Genomic DNA, 15,363 nt, shown 5'->3' with positions numbered 1-15,363 from the left:
CTGTATGATCCAGTTACTCCCTATTCCTTTTATATGTTTCTGGTCTCTGATTTTGCTGCTTTTACTACCACCTCCGCCCCCCCCCCCCCCCCCCCCCCGCCCCACCCTCCCCCACCTCCTCCTCCTCCCTGTCTGTGTACTCAGAACAATTGCATTGTACGAAGAGAATTTTGTATGTTGACATGATTCAAGTTTAAATGTACTTCTTTTCCCTCAGCTGCTGGGTCAGTTCAACTGTCTTATTAATCAATTGGAACATCCACAAAGTAATCTTCCCGCTGATCAAATTAAAACCTGCCTAGAGAGGTGAGTTGCTATGCTCCAAATTGTGGCTTTTTAAAGAAAAATGTTATTGATCTGTACTCTAATTAATTTTGTGAATTTAAAATCCGAATTTAGTTATAGAATAACCAGTTGAGCAATGTGGACTTCTCACTTTTGAGCTTGTCATATTGAGTGGCTTTTGGTTGTTATTAGATCAGCTTCATTCAGTGGATATGATTTAGGAGGCATGTGGGATTCTGTGACTGATTCATCTGCACTGTTTCAAACACCCAAGTTGTTTTAAGGACATTTTTGAGTTGGCTTCTAATCAATGAAACTGGGTTGTATGGAAGTCAAGATCTTGCTTTGCACACTGTCCTAACCTGCTGCACTCTTCATGGGAGTGAGAGGTGAGGAATATGCAGAATAGCCTAAAGCTCAACAGGAGCCTGGTACAATGCCTCACTTTTAATAAAGCGCTTCATAACTTTCTGGACTCAATATTGTTGAATTTAAAACAAAATGGAAAATGCGAGAAAAACTCAGCATGTCTGGCTGCATCTGTGGAGAAAGTTATGATTTCAAGCACTTGAGACTTCGTACAGTACTTATTGAGAATGGGAACTGACTATTCTGATCTGCAGAATTGTTGAATTTAATATCAGGTCACAACCACCATTTTCCTGTTCCCTGCAGGCAGCAACAATTTGTAATGATTCTGTTGTTGCCATTTATGCTCCTCCATATCTATCTATCTATCTTTTTGTTTGTTTGACTTGTAATATTAACATAACTAACCTTTGTACCATCCCTTTTTATCATTTAATCTCTCCTTTCCACATCTGTCACAGACTTTATGATCTTTGTTCTTTTCTTCCCCAGCAGCATGTACCTTTTTCCCTGTTTTTGTATGCTACCTGTTTCAAACCCACTACACCATTACTGTTTCAGTTCTTATGAAAAGTTATCACCTTTTTAAAGTAACTCTGTTTCTCAGTCCACAGCCACTTCCTGACTTATTTCCAGCATTTTCTGTACTTCTCCTGAATCTAATTCTGCTTTGGAATGGACTGCTTCTGTTAAATGATGCTTTGATAGCCTTCCCCAACATTTAAAAGCAGTTAAAAAAAGAAATAATGCAGCCTTTCACTGATTTCACACACGTCCCATTCCAGATTGAAGGACCTGACTCTGAAACCTGAAGAATCTCCCACCCTGAATTTTGAGGCTGATGTCCCTTCGCTCCGCCAAGCCATTACAAACTTTGGGGCTATTAAAACATTGGTAAGAGTTTGTTGGTTCAAAGAAATGTTATTTTTGCCATAAGAACTTTTATGGTGTAGAGCATTTGAAGTTTTTAATTATTGGTGGAAAAGTTGTACTGCACTAAGGAAAGAACCTACCAATGGCTGCCCACCAATGTATGCAGAACTATTATGCACAATTCACTTGGAGCATTGCAATACTTTGCATTGACCAAATATCCCTGGAGTTCAGATAGAGGCTTTGAATTAATTTAGAATTGGAGTAGCCAGCATTTCAGCTTTTGTTGGCTAGGTTGTGTCGTTCTAATATTCCTGCAGAAGTTCTGCTCTCCTTTGTGTCTGTTAAAAATGTTTCAGCAGGAAATTGTTCTTAACTCTACTGCTTCAGTAATAAAGCTGGGTGTATTACTGGTGCCAGAAGAAAGTAGTGGTGACCAAAAGGTCTGTTTGCTGGGCTTGACAGCATGATTGATATTATGTGCACATTTATCTGTCAGAACTTTGATTCTTTATGCATGTTTACTGCATGATTACAGGAATCATGAGAATTCTTTTCTGGTCTGGTGTAGGTTTCAGATTCTGAGTGCAAGAGTCCTTGCACCATGGCAGCTGATCTGGATTACTGCTTCGTACCACTGCTGACAAAGGTAAACCTTTCTCTTTAAATGGTGGCTTGTTCCATTCCTTGCAGTTCAAAGTGAATTGATTTTGTTGAGCCATTCTATACTGTATTGTTTAAGAGCTGCACGGTTTGCGCATTTACTGCAATATATGTGCAAAGTCCACAACTCTCAAGTGCTGCGTAAAGTCCATGTACAGATTAGTGCTCAACTTGAGAGAAGTAGTGAGCCTCTGCTCTCCTTTCCATGTTGGAATGACCAGTGATCTTGAAGTCCAATCAACATGGCGTGGGAATGTTTTTTTACTATCTGCATTTGTGCAGATATGATAGCCCAGTGCTTCAGCCTGTGTGTCTCATGACATCCATCACTGGCTAACTTTTTTTTAAACTTGGTTTAACTTAATGCCATAGCTCAGATTTTGACTTTCTTCTTACAGAAATCCTTTCCCAGTGGGAATGAATGCCCAATTGCTGACTGGCTGTGTAGTCCTCCTACACGGATGCCAGTCTTAAACCTGCAGGATTGCCTGCTGAAACAGTCTGGCCAGGTGAGTGATGAATTGCCTGAAGCTGCAAGTTCCATTGCACACAGTTTTCCATTTAGGATGAAGTGATTGCTCACGTTAGCTCTATTTCTAAATAGCTTGCTACAGGTATTGGAACACAGCAGGCCAGGCAGCATCAGAGAAGCAGGAAAGCTGACGTTTTGGGTCGGGACCCTTCTTCAGAAAGTTCAGATTTCTGAAGAAGGGTCCCAACCCAAAACGTCAACTTTCCTGCTCCTCTAATGCTGCTTGGCTTGCTGTGTTCCTCCAGCTCCACACTGTTATCTCAGACTCCAGCATTGGCAGTTCTTACTATCTCTTGGTATAGGTATTTGTAGCTTCTGGAAACTATTTGATACAATGAATGATGAAGGTTTGCAGTATGTTAAAGTGACCTTTCTTCCCAGCTGGCTCATTGCATAGGTTGATTTATCAATATGTGTGAGCATATGAACACCAGGAGCAGGAGTAGACCATTCTGCCATTCAAATCGGTCACAGTTGACTACTTAGTGTTCCCACGTACTTTGAAACTTTCAGCCCCTTGATCATCGAGAATTGATTTACCTCTGCCTTAAAACTATTCAAGAGCTCTGTTCCCACTACCTTTTTGAGGAACAGAGGTCCAGTGGAACCTATGGGAAGAAAAATTCTCCTTGTTTTGCATTCATGACCCCCTATTTTGTAAGTGTCCATTAGTTCTGAGACGGCATCCTGAATTTGTCAGTCACAATAAGCACTAAGTTTGAGTCTGATTGTACTGAAATATGGGATGTCTGGTTCTAGTATCAATTCTAGGTAGTCGCCCTTTGAACTAATTTAATCCTTTTTGAAACAAGTCGATTCTAATTCAGTGTTTTTTTTTAAATATGTAAAGACACCAAAGACTGAGTGAAAAGATCCGTTTTATATTTCTGTCCAACTTAGATTTTCTGCTGGGCCATTGCAGTGCTCCAGTGAAAGTACTGTGTATGGCTCTCGATCAATTCTCCAAGCTTGATATAAGGCATGTTTGATGAGGTGTACATAAAATATGAACATGCTGTAGTTCAGTAATTAAAGCGCATTAAGACTGCAAGTGCAGAGGGTTAAGGAAATGTTTGAAGGTGAGATAAGTAAAGTGATCATGATTCTGATCCAAAGAAACTTTAAAAGCTGGCTTAAAATCAAAATCATAACTATTTGCTGAAGAATATTCACCTAATGCCCTTTTTGTTTTAGTGTGGATACTTGAGTCTCGAGCTGGATTTAATTTGATTTAAATTTGTATGGCTTGTTTCCTTTTTTCAAAGTTTTACTATTAAAGCAACGTGATAAGGTTTTTTCTTGCTTAAAGGTTTTCATGAAGTGCTGATGAGACTAATTTTTGAACCTTGATCATCTAATCATTAATCCAAAGAGAACAAAAGAGTAACCAGGGAGAAAATAGGGCCCTTAAAGATCAACAAGTCTGTCTATGTGGGAGCACAGGAGATGGATGAGATACTATGAGTATTTTGTGTCAGTATTTAGTGTGAAAAAGGACTTGGAAGCTAGAGAACTTGGGGAAATAAATAGTGATGTTTTAAAGTATCCATATTACAGAAGAGGAGGTGCTGTACGTCTTAAAACGTGTAAATGTGAATAAATCCCCGGGGACCTGATCAAGTGCATCCTAGAACTGTGTGGGAAGCCAGGGAAGAGATTTTCTGGGTCCCTTGCTGAGATATTTTGTATCATCAATAGCCGAGCATGTGGTGCTGGAAGACTGGAGTTTGGCTTATGTGCTGTTATTTAAGAAAGGGGGTAAGGAAAAGCCAGGGAATAATGGACTGGTGAGTCTAACGTCCGTGGTAGGTAAGTTGTTGGAGGGGATTCTGCAGGACAGGATTTACATACATTTAGAAAGACAAGAACTGATTGGGTATCCCTAATGTGGCTTTGTGCGTGGGAGATCATGTCTCACCAACTTGAGTTTCTTTTTTGAAGAAGTGACAAAGAAGATTGAAGGTAGAGTGGTAGACAGTTTATATGGACTTCAGCTAGGTGTTTGATAAGGTTCCACATGGTAGACTGGTTAGCAAGTTTAGATAGCCAATTTTGTTTCCAATTGACTTGAAGATAGGAGACGGTGGGGGGAGTGTGGAGAGTTTTTCGGACTGGAGACCTGTGACCAGTGGTGTGACGCGAGGATCCGTGCTGGGTCCACTGCTTTTCATTTGTATGGATTTTGGATGTAAATAAAGTAGGTATGGTTAATAAGTTTGCAGGTGACACTAAAATTGGTGTAGTGGACAGTTTACCACAGAATACAATAGGACCTCGATCAGATGGGCCAATGGCCAAGGAGTAGCTGGTGGAGTTTAATTTAAATAAATGTTAGGTGTTGCATTTTGGTAAGGTAGATCAGGGCAGGATTTATACAGTTAATGGTTATGGCCTTGGAGTGTTGCTGAACAAAGACCTATGGGTGCAGGTCCATATTCCTTAATTGGAGTTGCAAGTGGTCAAGGTAGTGAAACGTTTGGTATGCTTGCCTTTATTGGTCAGTGCATGGAGAGTGGAGAGGGCCTGTGGCTGTATAGGACATTGGTGAGGCCACTTTTGGAATACTGTGTTCAGTTCTGGTCTCCCTACTATAGGAAAGTTGTTAAACTTGAAAGTGTTCAGAAAGTTTGTTTTTTTTTCAGTTTATATTCAGGACTTTTAACTATTGCTTTCTTTATTTGTCTACTTATCGTGATGGTCTGCAATGCTTAACTTTTTAACTTTGTTTCTTTCTTTTACAACTCCTCTTATACCCAAGTGTTTTGTACCTAGCACTGAAGGATTGCAGACATACAGAAACAGTATAGACAGTTGGGGTCAGCTAGCCCATATAATTTGCAAAGACAAGGAAGTCTTTGAGTAAATGCCTTTGTACCTGAGGTGAAGCTATGTGATAACAGGGAGAGACTGAATAGCTGGGGCTATTTTTCCTAGAGCGTAAGAGGCTGAGGGGTGACCTTTATAGAGGTTTACAAAATCACAAGGCACATGAACAGGGTGAATAGCCAAGATCTTTTCTCCAAGGTAGGAGAGTCCAAAACTAGAGGGCATGGGTTTAAGGTGAGAGAGGAAAGATTTAGAAGGGACGTAAGGGGCAACTTTTCCGTGTGTGTATGGAATGAGCTGCCACAGTAAGTAGTAGATATTGGTCCAGTTACATCATTTAAAAAGCATCTGGATGGGTACACGAGTAGGAATGATTTAGGCATATGGGCCAAATGCTGGCAAATGGGACTAGACCAGTTTAGGAAATCTGGTTGACATGAATGAGTTAGCCTGAAGGTTTTGTTCCTGTGCTGTTTAACTCTGGCTCTATTCTCAGGGCTTTGTCAATCCATAATAATTTTTTGTTAGATTGTTCTGAGCAAAGGCAGAAAAATACAGATTTGACCCCAAGATGAACTTTTGACCACATCTGCAACAAAACAACCACCTGTTTCCAACTGTACCATGTCCTAATTCCATCCTTGCCTCAGCTCATTTTCTGAAACCTTAGTTCATGCCTTTTATTGCCTCCTGGAGTTGACCATTTGATGCATTTCATATTGACCTCATTCTACCCTCTGTAAACTCATCTCCTAATTCTCACCAAGTCCATCCTATTCTCACTGTTGTACGTTACAACTGTGCAGCACAGCTTAAAAGTTGCCACAGTTCTTATCTTTGTTTTCAAAACCTCTCCATGGCTTTGCCCTTCCATATCTCTGTAACCTTATCCAGTGAAACAATCCTTCAAAGTCTGCACTTGTGTAACATGGACTCGTGATCATCCCTAATTTTAATTGCTCCATTTTGGTTGGCTGTTTCTGCAGTTGCTGTTGGAATTCACTGCCTACATCTTTTTGCCTCCTGATCTTGCTTTTAAGTGGTATCTTAAAAGAGCAAAGCCTACCTTTTTCAAAACTTCTGTCATTTATCCCACCATCCTCTTCAGTGGCTAAATGTCGCATTTTGTTTTATGTTGTCCCTGGCCTGGGAATGTTTCGTGACAATGAAGGTGCGATGATAAATACAAGTACCTTCTGGTTTTGCATTGTTAGTCCACTTGCTGACTTTTAAATTGGGAATGTCTATGTAATACTTCGCTCCTGTTGAATAGCCTGGAGGGTCAGTTGACTTTGTTTATACTGCAGAATCCATTCTGCAGTGTCATAGTAACTCTTTACATGTCATTACGAAAGTATTTTCCTAATTTTGATCCTGATTGTGGAACTTCCCAGAGCGGAGTAATTGTTCATATAGACCTGAAATGAGCTCTAGCTGCTTGGGACTATGGGTCTGTTTTTGAAGGCTGCACTGTAAGTTAAGCAGAAGTCAATGCACAGACCATGTATTAATGAACAGGTATGTTTGGAATTTTATGCTTGGTTTATGCCTGTGAATTAAGATTGTGTTATACTGGTGATGCTTAGGTGGTACCGTGTGTCGTGGGCATCAGGAATTAATCAATCGTGTATTTAATTTTTCCATAGGGATCACCACTAAATCAGTTTGCAATGGATTCAGACCCTTATAAATTGCCAGCCTGGGGGCATCAACAGGGCCTTGAGAACTGGCTGCTTCCCAACCAGCAAAAGAGTCACCCAGCTGAGAATGTTGCTGCTCAACAACACACCCAAACTGTCACCAGCTGTAACCTGAGCCCGAAAGACCTAGGCTACTACAGAATGCAAGCTTGGGGTCATCGTCAGGGCCTCGAGCACTGGCTTCTTCCAGACAAGCAGAATGTTGACACAATTGAGAAGATCAGTGTTCAGCAACATCCTAGTTCCAATGATGAAAAAGCAATCGATCTGAATTACTACAGATTGCAAGCCTGGGGTCATCGACAGGGCCTTGAGCACTGGCTACTTCCTGAGAAGCAGAAATCTAGTTCTCCCAAGAATACCCCTCCACGCCAGCACAGTGAGTCATCTGATAGTTCTTCCACCTTTGAGCTGATAGAGGAATATGGTATGGAGGTTTCAGATCAAGAATTGGAAGAGGCAAGCCCAACTTCTGGATCAGTAAGTGTCACTGATGTGAAGAACACATGTTCTCATGGCAGCATCAGTGAAGAAAAGTGGAAATCCATAACTCAGCCTTTCAGAGAGAAGTTTACCACCAATGAATGGCTTTTGAAACCAAGTAAGTCTGAATCTTGTGGTAGCTGCTGTGGCGTTCAGACAAAAGCAGTAGAGATAGAAAACCTTGGCAAGCTGAAGTGCCTGAGTGAGCACCATAGTGCCAAGAAGCCATCGCCAACTTCACCAAACAGTGCCCGCCATCTTCAGCCACTGTCGCCAATCCGAGTGGCAGATGTGTGTAAAGCCAATGAGCAGTGCAGCAGTTTCTCAGAGTGTGTGTGTGGCCGGAGTTGTGAAAAAGAAGCAGTCAATGAGTGGCTACTTAAACAAGCAGGAAGAGACAAGAATGGTGTGCAGATAGAGCAGCCAAACAAACGCAATGCAGAGCAGCAGAAGATCGACTTAGACCAGTGGCTGCATCCCCAGTCAAAAGTCACAAAAGAATCTGAATTGTCTGTCAACAATCCTGTGAAATCACCTGAAGCTCTGAAGTCAAAGGCTGCAGTTGACACTGTACCCAAGGACACGGAGAAGGGAGCTGAGCATGAAGTAGAGAATAAATTTTTGTTGCGCAAGAAAGCACACGTAAGAATCTCCACCCCTTTCAATGAAATTTGGCGTGTTTGTTATCTATTAATTTGACAAGACCAACCCACCCACAATATCAGTTGACAACAAATGGCAAATAATGAACAAATTCCATCCATCAGATAGATGGGAAAATCAGTAGCCAATTAGATCACTGGCATTCTCTTAAGGTGGCCATATTGTTTGCTCTGCACCAATTTATAGCAAGAGAAACAAATTTCAAAAAAACTCCACCAAAATCAGTTGTGGCTGTATCAATCCCTGCTGAGCACTTGAAAGGCATGTAAACAAATTCCCAATATTTTGTAAGCCCTACATCTCTGCTTTCCAAGCTACTAAAATCAAACTGGCCTGAAACAATTGCCAGTAAAGTTCATGGGTGTGGTTTTGTGGTTATTGTTCAATTCATACACAGCTTAGTATTGCAGGTGTGAGAGGTACAAAGGATATTTAACTCAAGCCATTAAATCTGTAAAATCTGTTTTATTAGTGGAGTAGTTAGAAAGCTGGACTTTTGCTTCAGTGAGCCTGATCCAAGCTAACTGCCAGAAATGAAGGTCAGTCTTTCTTGTGAACTCCTGAGGTTCTGATTCTGTTAAGACACTGGATAGCATTTATCTTTGACTTTCATCTTTTAAACTCAAATTTTATAACTGCACAAGTTCTGCATAATTGGTTTAGTTGCTTTACATCTCATCTGCATGGCACTTTTGAGGATAGGTATTTAACTATTGAAGTCACCCAAATAAGTTATGCATAGCTCAAAGGGAAATGAACCCCAGATGGATGCTTACTGATGACATTAATCATTGTTGGATGTTTAAAAGAGCAATTTGTTTGACTGTTCCTTGTTCTTGGAGATTTTTAATGTAGTTTAAGAACTTACTCTTCAAGTTCACATTCCCTGGGAATAAAATAACAGGCATAGGACAAAAATTGCATACGGAGTTCAATTGAGTCTATTTAAGTGTCACGGAATTTGTGAATTTTTGTCTCTTACCTCCTAAGGAGAATGCATCTCTTCGTTGCAAGCTCTGAAACCGTGTTAACTTAGGTTCCTTAAGTTGAATTTTGGATTTTTGAAAATTGAATGTGGTGATGTAAATTCTGACTGAGTCTTGGGGCATTTATCAGTGGTCTGCTATTTTTTTCTTTGCTCTTGGGTGTGACTCTCCATGGGCCAGCTGATAATATACAGAAGACATCTAATATTGTGGGTGTTGCTAATTATTCTGCCTCTTTGCAGCAGCAGTTTTGTTAGCAATTTTAAGTTACTGCATCTGCGAGAACTTGTATGTGTATTGCCTATTCTTCCCTGTACTAAGTCAAACTTGAGGCTATTGCTATGCAGCTTTAGTAACAGTTTTTAGTATTTAGCAGCCTCAAATCCTTTTGTGTTTCCAAAACGTTGAACTGTCTATGTTTGTGCATAGGAACTGAATGGTATTCCTGAAGTATCCAGTCTTTTGTCAAATCTGAACCTTGCTGTCAACCGAGAGAAGCTTCCTACAAAGGTCAGTGTCTGCATTGAGGTTTCCAGTGAAACTCCGTAGTATGTGGTGAAGCTGTGTATGGCCGACAAGTTTGAGTAGTTCCAATTCCACCTTGATTTTCTGTTTTCCACTGCCATACCTTTTTTTGCAGGGGTCACTTTTTTTTTCACTGGATACACTGGTATCTTTGAACTTTGAAACTAATTACTTTAGAGTGATACATGCACATGACAAAGTGTCTGTAACTAGGAACAGTGACGAAGTATGTGGGTAGTTTATCACTTGATGGGCTGATATTCATATTTCATTCCAATTTCATGACACTTTCTGTAATGTAACAAATTATTGTACTTGGTACTGAGTCGCTTGCTGAGGGAATGGATTTGTTGCGCTTTCAAGTGAGAACATGTATAATAATCCACTCAATTTCAGATCAAACTAAGACGACACCAGATTTGATTTAAAAACAATGTTGGATGCTGGAGATCTGAAATTTAAAAACTGGATGTGCTGGAGAAACTCAGCAGGTCTGGTAGCATCTGTGAAGAGGAAAAAATTGGATGTTTTGGATTTCAATATGACTCTTCAGAACGGAGGACGGGTGGAAATATTTTATACTGTTGAAAAAGAGGTGTGTCGAATCGAAGGAAAGTCAGTGTTGTAAGACAAGGGGCAAAGAGAATGGTAATAGTTGTAGAGAAAAAGCAAAGCATTGGTCCAGAGGAGGTTTAATAGCAGTGTACAGTTACCATTAATATGAAAACAAAATACAGGGGTGGGGAGTTTCTAAAAAGGAGGGCAGTGGTCATGGTCTTCTGTTGCTTCCAGAATGGCTGTAAAGTGCCTACTTGGAAATTGAGGTGTTGTTTCTCTAGATTGCATTGGACATCACTGACAAAGAAAAGGAGCTGAACCACTAGAAATTAATCTTGTGCTAGGAAGGTAGAGAGCTATGGCCCTTTTCCTGGTTGCTGAGGATTTCAAACACAAATTCTCATGGGAAATGGGTGTCGCTGGCAAGACAGGTGTTGCGCATTCTCATTTGCCTTCAATTCAATTGACTGGACTGTTCTTGTTATGGTTCTGAAGCCATGTGCAGGCCAGACCAGGTAAGATCGACAGATTTCCACCTCAAAAGGACAGTAGTGGCCCAGATAGGTTTTTACAGCAATCAGTGACAGTTTTATGGTCACATTCCTGAATGTATTTTTTAGCTCCACATTTTAAAGTTCATCAGCTACCATGTTAGGATTGGAACTTATGTCTGCAGATCGTTAAAACACTGGATTACAAGTTGTCACATTACTACTCTGCCATGTTTCTGAGCCCCATGTCCCATCTATTTCCCTGTGTGGCTGTGAAACCTGCGGGTGCTTGCTGTTTTGACTTGGGTAGAAACCAGCTGCTTGATTGTTGGTGCCAAAGTTGAAGATTAGGAGATAAGATGAGAACACTTTTAGAGAATTGATTTCTTTGGAGGAAAATGAGATTTTACATCCTAAATTTCTGCCCCATACTATCAAGATCCAGTTCCTTATTCTGAAAAGGAGGGAGCGATTGGGATCTGGTGCAGTTAACATGGTCTTTTAGGAGTTGGAACAAAGTCATATTAATGTAAATTTCGTTTCTTTCTAGCTGTTGTCAAATCTCTGATCCTTTTTTTTTTTCCTTCTCATGTAGGAGCAATCCATGTCGTTTGGCAACCTGTTTGCTCACTTTAAGGAACCATTTGACCCTGAGAAATGGCTGTACAAAGGTCCACGTCGGGTCAGTATTGAGATTTGAACAGGTGGGGGAGGGCACTTCAGTAATGTGTAGACTGCAACTATGGAAGCATTCCCCCACATCCCCAGGTATATCATTATAGTACAGATTTTGATGCCCTGCTGCATTGTCTGTTTGGGAATGGCTGAGGAAGGCTGGAATTGGTCACAGTTGAGTTTACGCGTTGACTGCATGTAACAGCAATGAAGAGCATTGTTATGTACTGTCAAATAAAGGAACTCAGTCCAGCACTTTGAAAGAAAATATCTCAATTGTGCAGTTTTAAAAAAAAAAAAAAAAAAAAAATTTAGTTTGAAGGTTTTCGTTTGAGAACTTGAAGGGTTATAAAGCCAGGTTGAATAAATCAGTTGAGATTTATAACCACAAACCGAATGGTAGGCTGGTTTGACAGCCTGTTGGACATATGCTTGTACTTAGTGCCCTGTCTAATGATTTCTGTCTAATGTAGATTGAACAAGGACCACAGGGAGCCTATATCCCAAAGATCAGTGGAGTCTGTTGATCAGAAGTGATTGGACAAGAGCCCTCAAATTAGGTTAGTAACACAGCATTTCTCAGTAATACAAGTTTTAAGAAGCAGGCTACACGTGACTCTTTAGTCTTCTGCAATGACAGTCATGTGTTTCTCTGGTATCGAAGCAGAAGGTAGGGGATTTGCATTTTGACCATTTTATACACTTTCTTGGTTTTTTTTTCCTAACTTTGGGATATTGTGTGGTAAGATGCACTTTTTTTTGTGGCAAATTCACCATTGTGACCAATTTCAGCAATCCACTGATGCTAAGAGTTTGTTTTCACGTAGTCAAAGATTAGGTTAGGCATTAGTGTTGTTCAGTCACTTCTTTAACAGCCAGTACAGAGATTGCAGAGATTTGTGTACTTAAGTTGTGTGAACATTTCTCTGAAGTGGGGTGTCAAGCATGTAAATAAATGGAAAACATTGGGGTCAACTGCGTGTTGCATAAAAATCTGTCTCCAGTTTATGCCTAAATAGCGCACCCAATCATTTTTTTTCAGCTGAAGGTGATTATAAATGCTCATCTTGCACTAAAGATTGTGAATTAGTCAAATTTGTCTACTCTGCACATTTCCCTATCTATAAAGCCAGCATCAAGAGATGGGACGTGATCAGTAAATCTGATTTGCATTTTTGTTTCTGTAAGCTGATATGACTTGCTGTTTTTATACTTATTGGTCTACACACCAGTTCCACTGAGAGATTACTCAAGTACCTCTCCTCTGGAGGAGTTATCTGGCATTCTGCAGGTTAATCGATGGTCACCAAATTTGCTTTTGAGTCATTAATCAGTTCTACACAGAAATTCTTCTGAATTGGGTGTGGCATCTAATTTTCAAGCTACAAACAGCCACACCCCAACAAGTTTCTCTTCAGCCTCTGCTTCCCTGTTTAATGTCAGTTACCGTGGCAACAATGGCCTTGTTCTTAGTTTGAATTGAGCACTTACCCAGAAATTTTCCACTGGGGTTTAGAGCTGTTCATATGAAGCAAAGATGCTAATTTTTTTTTTTCCTCCTGAAGTACCCACAGACCTTGCATCTGATGAATGATATTATTTTGCCGTTTGATATTAAATGTATCTTCTCTTTCTTTGTAGCTTTGAGCCACCAGTGCTAAAGATGAATTGGCTGACCTACCTTTGGAACCACATCAGACTCGCACTTACTCCCTCTGAGATTCTGCTCAATCAAATTCTTGCTTCTGCCTTGAAGACTACTGTGTTTAAATTCTTTTTGTGTGTGAGTTGTCCTGTGAAACTGGGTGTAGACAGCATGGTAGGGAAGTCACTGTAATCGGATCAGTGTTTTCCTCTCTTCCTCCAACCCCACACCCATCCCACTTAGAAAAGTTGTCATTTTCAACTTTGATATGTAGCTTATTCTACTGCTGAGACCCGTGGGGCATGGTGCACAATGCTGTTATGTGGTCTAACCTACTGCATTAATTAACTTTGTATTCAGGGCTCTCTTGTGAATTTGATTGGCTGTGATGCTAACTATACTTGGTTGCAAGCAGTCTAGAATGCAAGAGGATGAGATTGGTGTATTAATGATCTACTCTTGGATGCCTTTAGCAATGTTTGCTATTATCTAATACTTGGAAGAGTATATGTGATGGCCTTGCTATAAACTAGGCATTTGAGTAGACACAGTAAATGTTCATGGCGGAACATTGGGAGCACATCAGTCTTTATGTTGACAGGCCAAGTATAAAATTGCTGAGCGAGGTACCAGCTGTCTCTTAGTCTGCAAATATAGCCAAACACTTTTTGATCATAAGAGATAATCCGGGCCAGTGACTGAACCTCAAAATCTGCTGTGAGATGATAAACCCGTTTCACAGCAAGTTAGTACACTGTTCATTGTTCTGAATCTTGTCCATTTGTGTTGAAGCTGCGAGTTGGCAGGTTGGAGGTGATTGGCATTCCCCTATACCAGTTTACCTTGTACTGTTAATATGCCGTTGTTATGGTTTGGAACAGATTTTACTTTTGGATCTCTTGATATAGGGAAACTTCAATTCACATGTTTCAGGATTTGATTTCCTTGCCAACAGAAATTGAATTTCAAAAGGGGCTGCTGCAACACAGCAATCAGTTGTTAGAAGTTTAAATATTGTGTACAAGTATACAGTGATTATAACTGAATTCAAAATTCCTCTTTTTTAATTTTCCTGGGGTGTTTGATAATCCATCTCACTTGTTTTATTGTTCACCTTTTTAGTTTAATCTTTAACTGAAATTCTGATCATATGACTATTGACCCTAATGGGATGATTCATTTGAAAGTATATCAGTTGATCCTTAATCCAGGGGATGATGTTTAAAGATATTGGCTGTTACAATACAGCAATTGAAATATAAAATTTACAAATTTTATTAGTGATTCCTAGAATTTATTTTAATGGATGTTTTGGATTAAATGCTTGTTATTTTTAAGTAATTGACCATGGAAGGGAGGAGAAAGATCTAGCAATATGAAGTGCATGTGGAAAGCTGCCAGTTGCAGTGATATTCTCTTGTCACTTTCACTAACTGAAAGAAGGCATTGGGCCAGCTACTGATGGGTCATTCTGTTGCCGCTCAATTTGTGACCCCTTCAGTCTCGTCCTGGTGAATGTTTTGAATCGGGATTCTTCAGATGGGTTTGTGGTTGGATCTGCCAGCATCCTGTAGAGCTGAAGGACAGATGGATGGCAGTTACCCAAAGGTGTTGAGATTACTGCCCTGTCACTATATATACAGGTTGCAGCCACTTCACTCCAGTGAGTGCGTGTCCTTAGCACACAGCATTTTATATCTTTTAATTGATATCTACAAATAATGCTAATTTGAATTTAAAGGAATAAACTCTTTTTGTTCTGTTCTTTGGTCAAATTGTTTGAGGATTTAATCTGTTTTAACAATTGTATGATTAATAACCCAACCTCAAGTCTTTTGAAGTATGGTGGTGTATATGTGCTTTAGAGGGTTATGTCATCCTTCTGGTGCAACACGAACCCATATAAGCTCTTTATTACAAACTATTTCATTGTAGTCACCAGTCCTTCTATTTACTTTTGATTACAAACAGAAGTGACTGAACTAAATTATATTCTTCCTTTATGAATTTTAAAAACTTACCAAGACATTTGTTTCCGGTTGATCTTTAAAAGTATGTAATCATCTCAATAAATTGCAGCAAAACCTAA

The 15,363-nt window shown here is 40.0% G+C and overlaps 1 protein-coding gene across 1 annotated transcript in view; it reads left to right on the top strand.

The window, feature by feature from the left end:
* LOC109918350 (nuclear receptor coactivator 4) overlaps positions 1-15,363 on the top strand; it is a 20,818-nt gene extending 5,455 nt beyond the window's left edge. Inside the window, exons 2-9 of the mRNA XM_048616174.1 lie at positions 218-306; positions 1,440-1,548; positions 2,099-2,176; positions 2,589-2,699; positions 7,195-8,373; positions 9,810-9,890; positions 11,550-11,636; positions 13,271-15,363. Of these exons, the coding sequence (XP_048472131.1) occupies positions 218-306; positions 1,440-1,548; positions 2,099-2,176; positions 2,589-2,699; positions 7,195-8,373; positions 9,810-9,890; positions 11,550-11,636; positions 13,271-13,276 (1,740 nt within the window). The 3' untranslated portion in view covers positions 13,277-15,363. The remainder of the gene's footprint in view (positions 1-217; positions 307-1,439; positions 1,549-2,098; positions 2,177-2,588; positions 2,700-7,194; positions 8,374-9,809; positions 9,891-11,549; positions 11,637-13,270) is intronic.

Source organism: Rhincodon typus, chromosome 34 (assembly GCF_021869965.1).
Source record: "Rhincodon typus isolate 14 chromosome 34, sRhiTyp1.1, whole genome shotgun sequence".
NCBI classification, from domain to species: Eukaryota; Metazoa; Chordata; class Chondrichthyes; order Orectolobiformes; family Rhincodontidae; genus Rhincodon; species Rhincodon typus.
Note: the sequence above shows the minus strand (reverse complement) of the source record. Positions and strands in the feature narration are given on the sequence as shown.